The sequence below is a fragment of the Sparus aurata genome, chromosome 11, assembly GCF_900880675.1.
Source record: "Sparus aurata chromosome 11, fSpaAur1.1, whole genome shotgun sequence".
Taxonomy (NCBI): domain Eukaryota; kingdom Metazoa; phylum Chordata; class Actinopteri; order Spariformes; family Sparidae; genus Sparus; species Sparus aurata.
Genome location: NC_044197.1, coordinates 6,202,966 through 6,216,937, shown reverse-complemented (window position 1 = coordinate 6,216,937; position 13,972 = coordinate 6,202,966). Strand labels below are relative to the sequence as shown.

Below are 13,972 nucleotides of genomic sequence, written 5' to 3'. Positions count from 1 at the left end.
TGCAAAGCTCAGTTTCCTTGACAAGCGGCGCTGATTGCCAGGGTCCCTCCATGTTGGACTTTCCCCCCTCGGCGTTAGCGAGCGCTCCAATCACACCGCAGGGGAACGACTGGAGAAGACGACTTGTGATACAACTCAAACATTATTAGTTTATCAAACGAAACTCCGAGTTTTTCGTCTTACAGGTGCATCCGCGTGTTTCCCCGCCTGTCACACTGGCATATTTACAGCTGGCACAGAGAATCTCCTCAGGCAGTGTGTGTGTGTGTGTGTGTGTGTGTGTGTGTGTGTGTGTGTGTGTGTAATGGAAAAATACCCCAGTGCCAGAAGAGCCATAGCAAGCTTTCTCTTACTATGTCTGGCCTTGGACACAGCGAGAGCAAGACAATGAAAGATAAGGCTGTCTCCACTTGCTCTGCTCCCCAGCTGTGTTTGTCCTTGGACAGTCAGACACCTTTATCTTCCCCAGGAGTCTGGGTCAGACACAAGATCGTTCTGACTGCCCTTAAGCTCCAGTTCAGAACCATTAGTGCAACGGCGGACCGCTAATCCAGACCTGGAAGTCCTCGAATCAAGATTTAAAAATCTATTCCATGATGGTTTCCTAATACGCAGAGCGCATCATTCGTTAATGTGGAGGTCAGAAGTTTACATTAGCAGAATTAGTGAAAGCAAATGCTCAACATTTAGGGAAATATGCATATTTAGTCTTTGGTAGGGGAGATTGACAGCAGGCCCATCTTCTAGCTATCTGAGTTCTCGTTGAAAAGAGCTTTCCGAGGGCGCGGCTGTTTTGCAGTCTGCAGAAGACGGTGACATCAGCATAAAAATGAACACTGCAGTGCTGGAAAATAAATATTTAGCGCTGAGTAAATAGCCGGTGAATCAACAGTCTGGAGACTCGTTTTAAAACGTCTGTAACAAAAGTCTTAACTGTACCAGAAACATATTATTTTCACCGGCTGTATTCTTATGCAAAGACATATAAAAACATACAAATACAGGCTTTTTATTCCAGGACAGCAAGCACGGTCCCAAGTTCAAAACTCGAAGATGAAAGATGAATGTCTTTATTCTTGGAGAACATTAGTGTGTACAGTCAATACAGGCCTGCTTCAACTGAGAGTGGAAAAAGATTCAACAGCAAATATACGACCAAACGCCACACGGCCAACCATGCAGGTAATACGGGCGCTGATCAGTACTATTTTTCTGCTCTTCGATGCCTCGGGCTGTGTTTACTCGCTCATTTCAAGGTTAGAGAGCGAGGGGAGCATTAGCGGAAACCATTTTGGCATCACGTGAGCTGAACTGTGTATGACAGGACGCATTAAAAAAAAAAAAACATTTTGTCGATGGCTGAAACATCGATCGAATCACGAAACAGGCGGTGACTGTAGTGACGGCGGATATTTGACGTGTTCCCGGAGAACAGCAGTCTCAATCATTCACTACGAAGGCGATGACATCAGTGATGAGGGCATCAAAATGAGTAATGAAATGAGAAAGAGGGCCGGTGGGCAGATAGATAGATACTTTATTTATCCCGAGGGAAATTCAACACGCAACGGACAAGTGGCAGCTATGAATATAAATGCCTGGGCTGGATGGGAAGTCAAACATGTGCAGGTGAAGAATCGTGCGTCTCATCATGGGGAAGAACAAAACACAACCACAGAACCTCAGGGAGATTTAATGCAACACTCACAGATAAGAAGCAGTCGGGAGAATTGGTTTGTGAGGCCACGAGGAAGGATGAACCCCCTTACTTTCTTTTATTATCTGAGTCCACACGTACGCGGGTGTTTGTGGAACAAAGCTTTTCCTTTTGGCCTTTCGTTCACTGGAATGAAGGTCACTGAAAACAGACCTTTCAGAAGGTGAAAATATTCAGAGATTCTGTTTTCAGCGTCGCTGTCTGGACGCATGCGAGGTGAATTCGAAAAAATGTAGACCTTTGTGATATTGTGGAGTATTTGAGATTGTACATGACAGAATGGATGTTATATTGTCAACATTTAGAAAGACACAAAAGGTCAGCAAAATATTATATATATATAATGTTGGAACAGAGAGACAAAAACTGCGAGTGGCAACGTTTTGATAAGAAGAAACATTATCCAGGCACATTTCACCCACTCATCATTTCATGGTACCAGCCCTGGTGCCTGCAACATATGTGATAGTGAGTAAAAGTAAGTAAAGAGTACTTAAAGTACTCAAAGTATACAATCTACTTCCTGTTTAGACCAGCCCCGCACATGCTCAGTGTACATGAACGGTCACGTGACGCGAGTTTTCAGGTGTATTAGTGCTTTTTTTATAAAAAATACCTGTGTACATGTTGACTCGGCCCAAATCAAACATGGAGGGAAATGGGCTCAGAAATGTCAAACTATTCCTTTAAAGGACAAGTTCACCCAAAAATGGAAATTCAGTCATTATCTACTCAGCTGTCTAGAGCCATTATACGTTTGTTTCAGTTGTTTAGGAAAATGATCCGACATTGTTTTGCTCTGAAGCTTCAGAAATGTTTTGTGGACTGTAAAACTTCACTTGACTTTCCAGTAGATAATAAATGACTTTTCATCTTTAGGTGAGCTTCAATAGCAGCAGGACTCTGTGTGCTTTGGATTTCCCTCCACTTTGCATGAAACCCTCGACTCAGACGAGAACCTTTCAGTGCCGAGAGCGTTGTGTCGTTTTTTTTTTTTTTTACCTGTCTGAAACACGCGTCGGCCTTCCTGTTGAGTGGTCCAGTCATGTCATGAATGCCCTTTTTCTTTCTCTGTCTTTGTGGCAGGAAAAACCTGCGTGAAACCAAAACAATACCTTTAGAGAAGAGGAAACCAACAGTGGAACAAATACCTCACGAGGAGGAAGTGACAAGATGTGCATGGCAGCTATAGAGCCGAGCGGTGACAGTAGAAAAACTAAAACAGAGGTGGCTTTGTTGGACGGACTGTGAAGGCATCGCGGATTAGATTCGACATTCAAGCACCCTGTGATTGGCTGCTGGTCTCACTGAGGGCCGGACGGAGCAAACAAATGTCCTCCGACACAGAAACACACTGACAGGATGCAAATAAACTCTTTCCCAGCGTTCACATAAACACCCAGCGACACGTGTTGAGGCTCCTGCCAGCAGCAGCTGAGAACAAACATATTAAATCTCTGCCTCATAGGAGAGGGGGAACCAAATACATCACATCAACTCTGTATGGGAAGTCAAACAAGACGGGAATGACAAAAGAGCTGAAATAAACGAACAGTCCGACGCTTGTTCTGTTTTCTGTCCTTCAAATGAAGAGGCTTAGAGAGGAGTTTCGTGGCAGCTGAGAGGGGAAACGTGAGTTAGTGGCCAACAGTTCACTCAGTGACTCAGGGATTTGGGGTCCACAATGGCTGATTCTGAAGCAGCTGAAAGAAGACGCAGACGGACAGAGTATCTGTGTGATTGCACTAAAAAAACCCAGAGCTCTGTGAATATTCCGTCTGATTTCCAGGTGTCAGTAGGAAGAAGGATCAATCTGTTTTCGAGCTCCAGCTTCAGCTCGTCCTTGGTCCGTCCAGTGAGCGCTGGAATGCTTAGTGAGACGCATTACTGACCGGTGTTTGATGTCAGGTTTGGTATGTGACACATGGATGAGCAACAAATGATGTGTCGCCCCTCGTCGTCGCCCCTCCCCTCCAGGTCGGAGTGATTCAGAAAAAAACACAGCAGTGGTATTTCAGATATTATGTGTGACGTACACGCGGTTCCACCGGGGCTGTAGTGCCACACTAAGGCCAGTCGGTGCATCTCTGCGGCTGTGAGAACAGATTGATTGCAGTGTTTCCTTCTGTCCGCCTGTGACATCTGACAGGGGATGATTGACTTCTTCAATTTTGTTCTCAGGGATAAAAAAGCAACTCTGAGATTTATGTACTGTCTGCTTTCTCAGAGCTTAACTACACTCATGGTGCCACTGTGAGTTTGAGCTTCTCAATTTTAAGACATGTTTTCTCTGTTTATCATTTTAATCTGAATATATTTGGGTTTTTTAATCCGTCAGACAGACAAAACAAGGTCATCTTAGGCTCTGAGACCTTGTGCTGACCCATGCTAACAGCCATGCTAACAGCCATGCTAATGTCCCCAGATGGAAATGTCAATGCACCCCTTTGATCCAAACTTAATTATTTCAACTACTGGATGGATTGCCATGACATTTTGGTCCAGACAGTCATGGTTCCCAAATGAGGACAATGGTTTTGGTGACATCCTCACTTTTCCTCATGTGCCGTTATCTAACCATAAAACCAGAAATCTCTTTCTGTCTGTCTGTGATCAGCATAACTCGAGAATCGTTCATCTAATCAACTTCACACTGGGCAGGTTTGTTGCTGAGCACCAAGTGAAGTGCAGTCTTGAAATTGGTGCAATTTGGATATGTCTGAGTAAACAGCCAGCACCACTCTGTACAGCTGCGGGTTCATGACTCTGCAGACTGAAGCTGGGCTCGAACTGAAGCATGAACACACCACAACATTTAAATCCACCCATCAGCATGAAGGTGAGCAGATAATAACTGAATTCTCACTTTTGGGTGAACATATCCTTTAATCACTTATTTGACAATGTGTTTGAATGGAAACAATCATTAGCTGCAAACCTAGAACCATGTGTTGGAGCCTTATAGGGGCTTAATTCCTAAAACATGAGTAACGGGTTGATTTAATAACCTTGAAGAGAGGATCGTGTGTTTGGTATTTGCCCTACAGAGAAGTTGGTTTGAATAGACTGGTGTCATGCCCCTTGTACTGGAAAATCCCCACCACTCATAAGGATATGATTATCTCCATGTCTCTGTTCCCAAGGGCGAGAACACAGAGCATTGTTGTGACATTAATACAGTTTATATCAGACCTCTGTATGTGTGAAAACTGTAAACTAAATCTCTCAGATCTAATTTCTTACAAATGTCAGAGAGCGGCCCTGTTGGAAAGACTTTTATCTGGGAGGTGACAAGTGACACTCGGGATGCTTGTCCCATAACTGAAGCTAATGCGTAACGCGATGTGTACAGTAGACACAGATATATACGACTTATCTCCACCACTGAGAGGGTTAGCTCATCGACACTTCTGTCGAGCTGATGATGTGACATAGGCCTGATGTCCTCAGTGCCGAATATAAACGCTGTTTTTAAAAAGACGATAATCTGGAAATATTTGTTCTAAATGTTAAAACATTTACTAAAAAACAACAACAGAATGTGAAGAAATAGCTGTTTTATTTGTGTGGTGTCTGTATATTGTGTTTCAGAGATATCTACTGAAGTTAGCATGCTAACCAGCTAGCCCTCGCCCATCCTATGCTAGCATAAAAACACTAGCGCGCCTCCAACGCTCAGTCCGAACCACTAGCTGCGTGGCTAACTGAGCTAACTAGCTACGTAAACTCTTGTGGTGTACTGACCTTTATGTGTTTTGAGCAGTGGCGTGCACAGACTTTTTGAAGGGCAGGGGCGAAAAGAAGGGCACTTTAGCGCGTGTTTTGGCTCCCAAGAGGGCAGTTTATCGTGTTTTGACCAGCCAAGGGGGCAGTTTAGTGTGTTTTGCCAACCAATAGGGCACTTTAGCATGCTTTTTTGGCTCTCAAGAGGGCACTTTAGCGCACGTTTTGGCTCCCAGGAGGGCACTTTAGCGCGCGTTTGTCAACAATTGGGCCCCCCCCTTGTGCACATCACTGGTTTTGAGTTCAGGTGCCCAATTCTTACATATTGAACCAAAGTACATCAGAGAATATGTGGTGTTAACAGAACCAAAAGGCCCGTAGAACCTCATGAATTCTGTTTTTCATGTCACCTACTTTCATACTGACAAACATCCCTCCTAAATAAAACATTTATACAGAAAATGAATCACTAATAATGTTATTTTAATCACAAGTTTGATCAAGTTAAAAAGAATAAAGGTTATTGAATAAAGCAAACTTTAAGTTGAAATGAAAAAAATAGGTCTTTAGATTTAGAATAACAGTGAGGGAAAACCTGACGGCGAGAGGGAAAATGTTCCACAGCTGGAGACAACAATGGAAAATGTTCGATCATCCTTGGATTTGCACTTGGAGAGTGAACAGGAGAGTGTGAGTAAAGGATTTGAGGGTCCAGGTGGTTGGATGAGAGCTGGGGGAGGTCAGTAGAATATAAACTGCTGCCTCACAACTGAACTAAACATGAACCGTCTTCGACTCAAAGGACACGAACAGGAACTTGTGTTCTCACTCTGCTCGGCTCCAAACTGACTCGCACAGGCAATTACACTTAATATGCGCAGTGTTTATCTGAGCTTTGCTTTTATTTTGTTTGTGAGGCCTTTATAAAGATGTCTTGAGCGAAGTGGCTTTGTGTCAATAACGTTGCCCCCACTGTCTTATATGTAGGATGCTTAAAGGATAAGTTCACCCCAAAATTAAAATTCAGTCATTTTCTACTCACCCTCATGCCGACGGAGAGGCGGGTGAACAAAAAGATAACATAACACGGCTCCTTTACAGCTTATTGGGTATCATCACAGTTTACAGAAGCCCTGAGATGCCAAGTTTATTTGAAAATATGCTGTCAGACAGTCGAATGCATTCACTTCACACTGTATGTGCACTAACGCTTTTAACTCAGCAGCGAATGTAGATTCACAAAACTTCACCTGACTTTCCACTGAGTAGATAATGACTGAATTTTCATTTTGGGGGGAACTAATCCTTTAAAGCAACCATTTTTAATTTCCTTGTCTCTCCATGTTGACTTGGGCCTTGTCCACACGTACACAGGTACTTTTGAAAACGGGATTTTGTTACGCATTTTAGCACCGTTTTAGAAGAAATCTCTTTCTGCACTAACACACCTGAATACGCGCGGGGACATGCACCTGCTGGTGTAAACAGGAAGTAGATTGTGTACACTGTGGTTGGTTGTGAAATTGCAGATTATACTATGAATCCTTTAAGCCACTGAAAGACTAATCTGAACTGGAATCAGTCCTGGTCCATTGTAAACAGAAAGTGCTAATGCAATTTTATTGCTAAGCTTTGACAAAACCAAGACTCTAATCACTGCTAAAGCCCCATCCCTCTACTACTACTTATCATATGGATATAATTAAGTTATCGTGTTTTTGTAACAAATAATTAATAATTCAAATAATTAAACTGGCATTTAAATGGTTAAAATCCTGAAAATTATTGAATGTTTGGTCATTTTGTCAGTGCTGAAGTTGTTTAAGTGATGGAAAAAAAGCAGAAAAAAGTATTGATGTATGAGGATTTAATAGCAGCTTTTTGTGCGTGTACATTTTTGCCACGAAGGTGGTTAGAGGGTGCAAAATGCATGAAATTAGAATAAAAGTCATGTAAGATTAAAAGACACTGGATTTCAAAATATTGACCAAAAATATGCAAATATTCCTGCCACGAGCTGTAACACTGACAAACTGATCACCAAATAAAAAAAATATTAAGTTGAGAAGAATGTACAAAAATGGCCGAGGAGGGCATGAGGGTTTAAATAAATAAATAAATAAATAAATAACTAACTAAATAAATAACTAACTAACTAACTATCTAACGAGGTGACGCTGTCGCCGCTCTGTGTTGTTTACTTGGCCCACAGCGCCCTCTGCTGGCGGACTCTGTTCACGACGCTCTTCCGCCATTGCACACGCAAGTTCCGGTTGTGCAGCAGCCATTTTGTCTGTTCGTCTACCCCGACGGTTGCGAACAGCAGTTCCACCTTAGGAAACAATTTAAAATGTTGTTGTGGCCGGTTTTATTTCAGCCCCTCGCCCTTCTGAGCGCTGTATAAAATTTGTAGCACGTCTTCGCGAGCCGGGGAGGCTTCTCCTCTTAGAGATACACCCAGAAGTGAGCGAGGAAAACGCGGGTCAGCCGAGACATGTCGTGTGAAGAAAGCTACTTGGCCATCATACGCTACCTGACTGATGAACGGGAGCCATATGCGCCGGGGACTCCTGGCAACACCAAGAGGAAAATACGCAAAGCGGCGACCTGCTACGTGGTTCGGAACGGGACTCTGTTCTACCAGCGCCGGCTGAAGGGCCAGGATGACTTCACGGAGCTGGAGGTGGTGCTGCAGGACGGCCGGAGGAAGGAACTTATCAACGACGCGCACATTATCACTGAAGGAGGGGAGCACCTGAACCAGCAACTCACCTGGGAGACCATCTCTCAGAAGTACTGGTGGAGAGGTGAGTTAACGGAGCCATGTCAGCAGAGCTACCTGCGTGTGTGTGTGAGTAAATCGGCCCGCGTAAACACGAGCTGGAACTAATGTAAGTGCGCCATGTTCAGACTGACTCACTGTCGCCACCCAGCGGTGAGTTCAGGTGCGACAGATCTTCACCTGACCTTTGTTTTACTTATGTACATGTGCAGCAGTGAGGTTTGATTCAGAGTTCACAGGAAGTCAAAACTGCAGTCACACATGTCTGAGGAGGATGATGATAATAATAATAATAATAATAATAATAATAATAATAATAATGATATATAGCACCTTTTTAAAAACTAATCAGTGTTATTTATATAGCCTGAGTAATCAATTATTTGTCAACATCTTTGATATTCACTCACATCATTTTAAGTAATATAAAGAAGAAATAAGTCAACATTTTCTGAGTCCAGCTTCTAATATGTGGATATTTTCTGGTGTCTTTACTCTCCTTGGACATTACACTAGATACATTTGGTTTGTGGATAAAAAATAGACATTTTTCAGACGTCTTTTTTGTTATTTTGAAACACTAATTAACATTTTCTGATCATTCGCAGATCAGACAACTAGCTGAGTTATCTAGAAAGCAACTGTCAGGACGATCAACGATGAAAATAATGTCTTGTAGCAACAAGATATCATTTAAGATAACAAAGATTGTTTCTGAGCAAAAATAAACAAACATGATACATTACAAACAAGCTAAAATGATCCCCAGGTACTGAATATCTGAATATTCACCTGGTTCCTCAGCAGCACATCCAATTCAAAAGAGCTGGAGATGTTTTTAAATTTACAAGCAGTGATTCTACTTGTGTAGAATCTGTGTTAGCCTTCTAGTATGTTAGTAATTTAAAATATTTTGGGGGGGTTTATGCACTCGTCACCTTGGGCTCTGGGCAGTTATGATGGCTAAATAATCGGCAGGCTAATGGCCAATGAAAATCCTCGTCAGTTCTGCAGCCCTGATTCTGATTGGAGCAAAATGATCGTGTCCCCTCAGGTATCCTGAAGCAAGTCAAAGACCACATCAGAGAGTGTGCCTACTGCCAGAACAAGCGGACGACTGATGACGGCTCCGGTAATCGGCTGTTCTCCAGGCCGGGGAGACGCAGGGCGGCCGCCAACGCGAACGACGAGGAGGACGAGGAAGAGGAGGAAGAAGAGGGAGATGATAATTTACTCCTCACTGACTCGTCTTGTCCGCCAGGATCCAAGTGGGCCAGGACGATGGCCAAGCACGAGCTAGTCTTCGTATGTCTCGCACGTTTTGAATCCTTCTAATTATAAAAGTGTGATATTTCCCGTCATAAAATTGAGATCGTTTGTTAATCTAGTCTCTGTTGGTTGGTTTCTCCAGGTGGACAGTAAGGGTGAGGTGAACCAGTTCCTGCCTAAACACAGCCAGACCATGTTGGACAAACTCAACAACCAGCGCCTCAGCAACCAGTTCTGTGACATCACCCTGCTGATCGAAGGAGAGGAGCACCGCGCCCACAAAGCTGTTCTGGCAGCGTGCAGCCAATACTTCCACGAGCTCTTCTTTGAGAAGGGGGCCGTCTCCACACATGAAGCCGTGGTCGACCTCTCCGGTGAGGCTCGTTTCTTTCTGTTCAGGTTTTTTCTCACGTGCTGCTCAGTTTTTAACCTTCATCCGTCTCTTTCCAGGTTTCACCAAAGCCAGCTTCCTCCCGCTGCTGGATTTCGCCTACACCTCCGTGCTGACGTTCAATTTCTGCATAATGGCGGATATCGCCAATTTAGCCCGGCACATGCTGATGACGGAGGTGCTGCACATTTGCGAGATGGTACATAAGAAGGTGGAGGAGCAGAAGCTGACGGTGTATCAGAAGGGAGACGTGCACACGGTGGTGTCGAGCCAGCCGGCGGCTCAGGAAGGCGTAAAGGACGACTCCGGTGTCTACATGGTCACCATACAGGGTGACAGCCAAGCGGTGGTCACACACAGCGGTGAGTCTGTCGCTTACGTTGCTCCGTCTGAGGAGGCCTACATCCAGCAGCCAATGACTGTGGTCACTGAAGCTGTAGAGGGAGACAAAGAGCATCAAGTGGAGGCTGGAACAAATGAAACAGTGACTCTGATCACTCACGGCGGACAGGCCGAGCCGGGAGAGACCGTCACTCTAATCTCCCACAGTGCCGAAGGATTGGAGGCGGAGACGATGACCGTGGTCACCCACAGCGGACAGGCCGGAGCCAGCGAGTCTCTCGCCGTGGTGTCGGCCTGCCTGGCGATGGAGCAGCCCCAGGATGCTGAAGCGGGAGCCTTCGTTATAAACGTGGACTCGGACAAAGTGAGCCCCACAGAAATCGTCAAAGTGGCATCTGAAGCAGTGACGTCGCCTGAGGAGAAAGCAGAATCAGCACCTCCCCCTCAGAAACGCAAACGAGGGCGTCCAGCCAAGGTGAAGAAGGAGGTGGAGGTGGAGTACTTCGTGCCGCTGGAGGAGGATCCGTCTGCTGATGATGGAGACAAGCAGGAGGCCATGTCTGATGATCCCAACAGAAGACGACTCCGGCAGCGCTCGATTGCAGAGGGAGGTTATGCGCGGTTACACATGGGGCTGGAGGATGAAGAGGAGGGGAAGAAAGGGACGACTCCACCGCAAGCCACCACCCCCAAGGTACTTCATTATGTTTAAATAAAAAATTGTTGACATTTTTTTAATGAAAAATGTTTGTGTTTTAAGTGTGAACATGTTTTCTCAGATGACTCCGAGGCCAGGAAAGAGAGGAAGACCACCAAAGCAGCCAGTGGAAACTCAAGCCGAAGGACAGTCTGTGGAGTCGGGAGCAGATCCAGAGGCCAGTGCCGTGGAGAGCGAGGCGACAGCAGACGTCAGCACAGACGACGCTCCGATGGCGGTGACAGAGCCTGAAACTGGAGACAGGAAGGATGAAACCCCAGCAGAGGGCGCCGCCAATGAAGAGCACACGTGCTCCGAGTGCGGCATGTCCTTCCAAAGACGCTACTCTCTCATCATGCACACGTTGAAACACGAGAAAGCTCGTGGATACAAGTGCAGCGTAAGTACAAGTGTTGATCAATTGATTGATGCCGTGTTTAATTGTTATAGTGAAAATGTTCTGATGGCGTCCGTGTCCGTGCAGATGTGCAGTAAAGAGTTCCAGTACGCCGCCTCGCTGCGAGCCCACCTGGCTCGACACAAGCAGCAGAGCAGCCAGCGAGCCGCCGCCACCAAACCCTCGGCAGAACAGAGCTCCGAGGCCAAGCAGGAGGGCAGCCTGGACGAGAAGAATCTACCGCCGCACACCAAAAGAGAGTTCGTGTGCGACATCTGCGGGAAGACCCTGCCAAAGCTCTACTCCCTCCGCATCCACATGCTGAATCACACCGGCGTGCGGCCGCACTCCTGCAAGGTCTGCGGCAAGACTTTCGCCCACAAACACAGCCTGAAGATGCACCGAGCGCTGCACGACGTCACCAAACAGTTTCAGTGCGAGTACTGCAAGAAGTCGTTCGTGAGCAAACGGAGCATGGAGGAGCACACCAGCCTCCACACAGGTGGGCGGACGCACTGTTTTATTTGGTGTCTCGCTCTGCAGACAGTTTGGCTTTAACTTGTCAGGGTATTCAGATCGCAGCCTGCGTGACACCGTGAATTCAACCAGATGTTTGTGTCTGTTTTCCCCATGAAACCCTAACCAGGTGAATCTAAGTACCTGTGCAACACGTGTGGGGCGACGTTCCATCGAGCCTCGGCTCTGAGCAAACACCTGAAGAAGCACCAGCCCAAACCTGACGTCCGTCCATTCGCCTGTGCTCAGTGAGTTTCATCGCTCTTTAATGACGCACGATTCAAGTCTCTCATTGAAGGCGATGTTGACATGTGTTTCCTTGTATCGCCTGCAGCTGTGATAAGAGGTTCTATGAAGCCAAAGATCTGCAGCAGCACATGAACAAACACATGGGCCTGAAGCCGTTCCAGTGCCAGGTGTGTGGGAAGTGCTACAGCTGGAAGAAGGACTGGTACTCCCACGTCAAGTCCCACAGCGTGGCCGAGCCGTTCAAGTAAGTCTGACAGAGAATTGTACTCTCGTGGTACCCCGGATATCGTTCTATGTGCTGATGACGTCTTTTTATCTGCCTTCAGGTGTAATGTGTGTGGGAAGGAGTTCTTTGAGAAAGCTCTGTTCAGGAGGCATGTGAAGAAAGCCACGCACGGGAAGAAGGGCCGAGTGAAGCAGAACCTGGAGAGGGAGTGTGAGCAGTGTGGGAGGAAGTTCACTCAGCTGCGAGAGTACAGACGCCACGTCAACAACCACCAGGGTGAGACTGAGAGCACGACAGGAGGGAGGATGAACCCTGCGACCGTGGGAGCTCATTTACATCATTTGTTTTTTTTTCTTCTTTCTATTAGGAGTGAAACCATTTGAGTGCCTGACCTGCGGCGTTGCGTGGGCCGACGCCCGCTCCCTTAAGCGTCACGTCCGCACCCACACAGGAGAGCGACCATACGTCTGCCCCATGTGCCAGGAGGCCCACATCGACGCCCGCACGCTACGCAAACACATGGCCAAGTACCACGGGGACAACCTGCCGGGAAAGATCATGCTGGAGAAGGACACCCTCCAGTTCCACAACCAGGGCACCCAGGTGGAGCACGCCGTCAGCATCCTGGCGTCCGAGCTGCCGCCAGAGCTCCGGCCGGCCCAGCCGCAGCAGCCCTCGGAGGAGATCGAGACGGTGCTGATCACGGAGGAGACGGTGGAGGCCGTGGAGGCGGTGCAGGCCGCGGAGGCGGCGGCCGATGGCTCTGTGTCGACGCTGTCGGATCAGGGCATCATGCAGGTGGTGAACTACGTCCTGGCCCAGCAGGCGCTCACAGGAGGCAAGCTGGAGGAGGCACCCGAAGTGATTCAGGCCATGGAGGTGGAGGTCGCTCACGTGGCCGAGGTCGAATAATTTTGTGCCTGACTGATTAAATGAAATCCCCTCGTCTGTATAAAATATAACAGAATGTAAAAAGACGACTATTTTTTTTTTCTTTGTTTGAGAATGTAAATAATTGAACCAGGAGTGGAGTCCAGAAATGTGTGTGGATAAATTGTGTGCGCACGAAGTCGCATTTCTATGTTTCATGTAAATATCTAGATATACAGTTAGTGGATTGATGAAATGTGGCACTCAGGAGAAATAAAGGTATGAATTGAGACACGAGAAGCTTTGGTTGACTGTAGTTCACTTCTTGACATCTCCACCAGCTCGTTGCTTCTGTTGCTGACAGAGAAGCTGCGAGACTCAACTGGAGCTCTTCACTCCCCCTAGTGACGGTTTAGAGAATGAACGATTCAAAAAAATCTACATCTGGTCATGTCACAGTCAGCTGGTTTATATCATCAGCACAAAATCAACATTTAGATGACTTCAATATGGAATTAAATAATAAAACGTGTTATATTGAGTTCTTAGATTCAACCATCAGAATCTGAATGTAATCTAGTACTTTCACAGCTGTTTGGTCGACCTTCACTCACCGGTCAGTGTGAATATTCACCAGCATGTTGGCCGATCTACCAGCCGCCTATTTTACCAGCGTGTAACCAGGGTAACTACAATTTGTTTATCAGTGGCTAGGTGCATTTTGGGTAATTTAGGCGTCAGGTTTTGAAACCAGTCCACTGGTCGAGCCCCTGTAACACTGCTGGACTCTATC

The 13,972-nt window shown here is 46.3% G+C and overlaps 1 protein-coding gene and 1 long non-coding RNA gene across 4 annotated transcripts in view; one reads left to right on the top strand and one right to left on the bottom strand.

Moving 5' to 3' along the window:
- LOC115591065 (uncharacterized) overlaps window positions 1-8,427 on the bottom strand; it is a 36,966-nt gene extending 28,539 nt beyond the window's left edge. Inside the window, exons 1-2 of one of the 3 annotated variants that reach the window (XR_003985890.1) lie at window positions 8,213-8,427; window positions 2,720-2,810 (exon numbers count right to left, since the gene is read on the bottom strand). This is a non-coding gene — a long non-coding RNA (uncharacterized LOC115591065). The remainder of the gene's footprint in view (window positions 1-2,719; window positions 2,811-8,212) is intronic. The other 2 variants (XR_003985889.1, XR_003985888.1) reach the window with 2 other exon arrangements.
- Window positions 7,935-13,479, top strand: zbtb11 (zinc finger and BTB domain containing 11). The gene is made up of 10 exons (XM_030432681.1): window positions 7,935-8,247; window positions 9,277-9,527; window positions 9,634-9,865; window positions 9,942-10,918; window positions 11,004-11,321; window positions 11,406-11,820; window positions 11,965-12,082; window positions 12,169-12,327; window positions 12,410-12,585; window positions 12,677-13,479. Exons 1-10 carry the CDS (start codon window positions 7,935-7,937, stop codon window positions 13,219-13,221), a joined length of 3,504 nt encoding a protein of 1,167 aa, XP_030288541.1. The 3' UTR covers window positions 13,222-13,479.
- The last annotated feature ends 493 nt before the right edge of the window (window positions 13,480-13,972 follow it).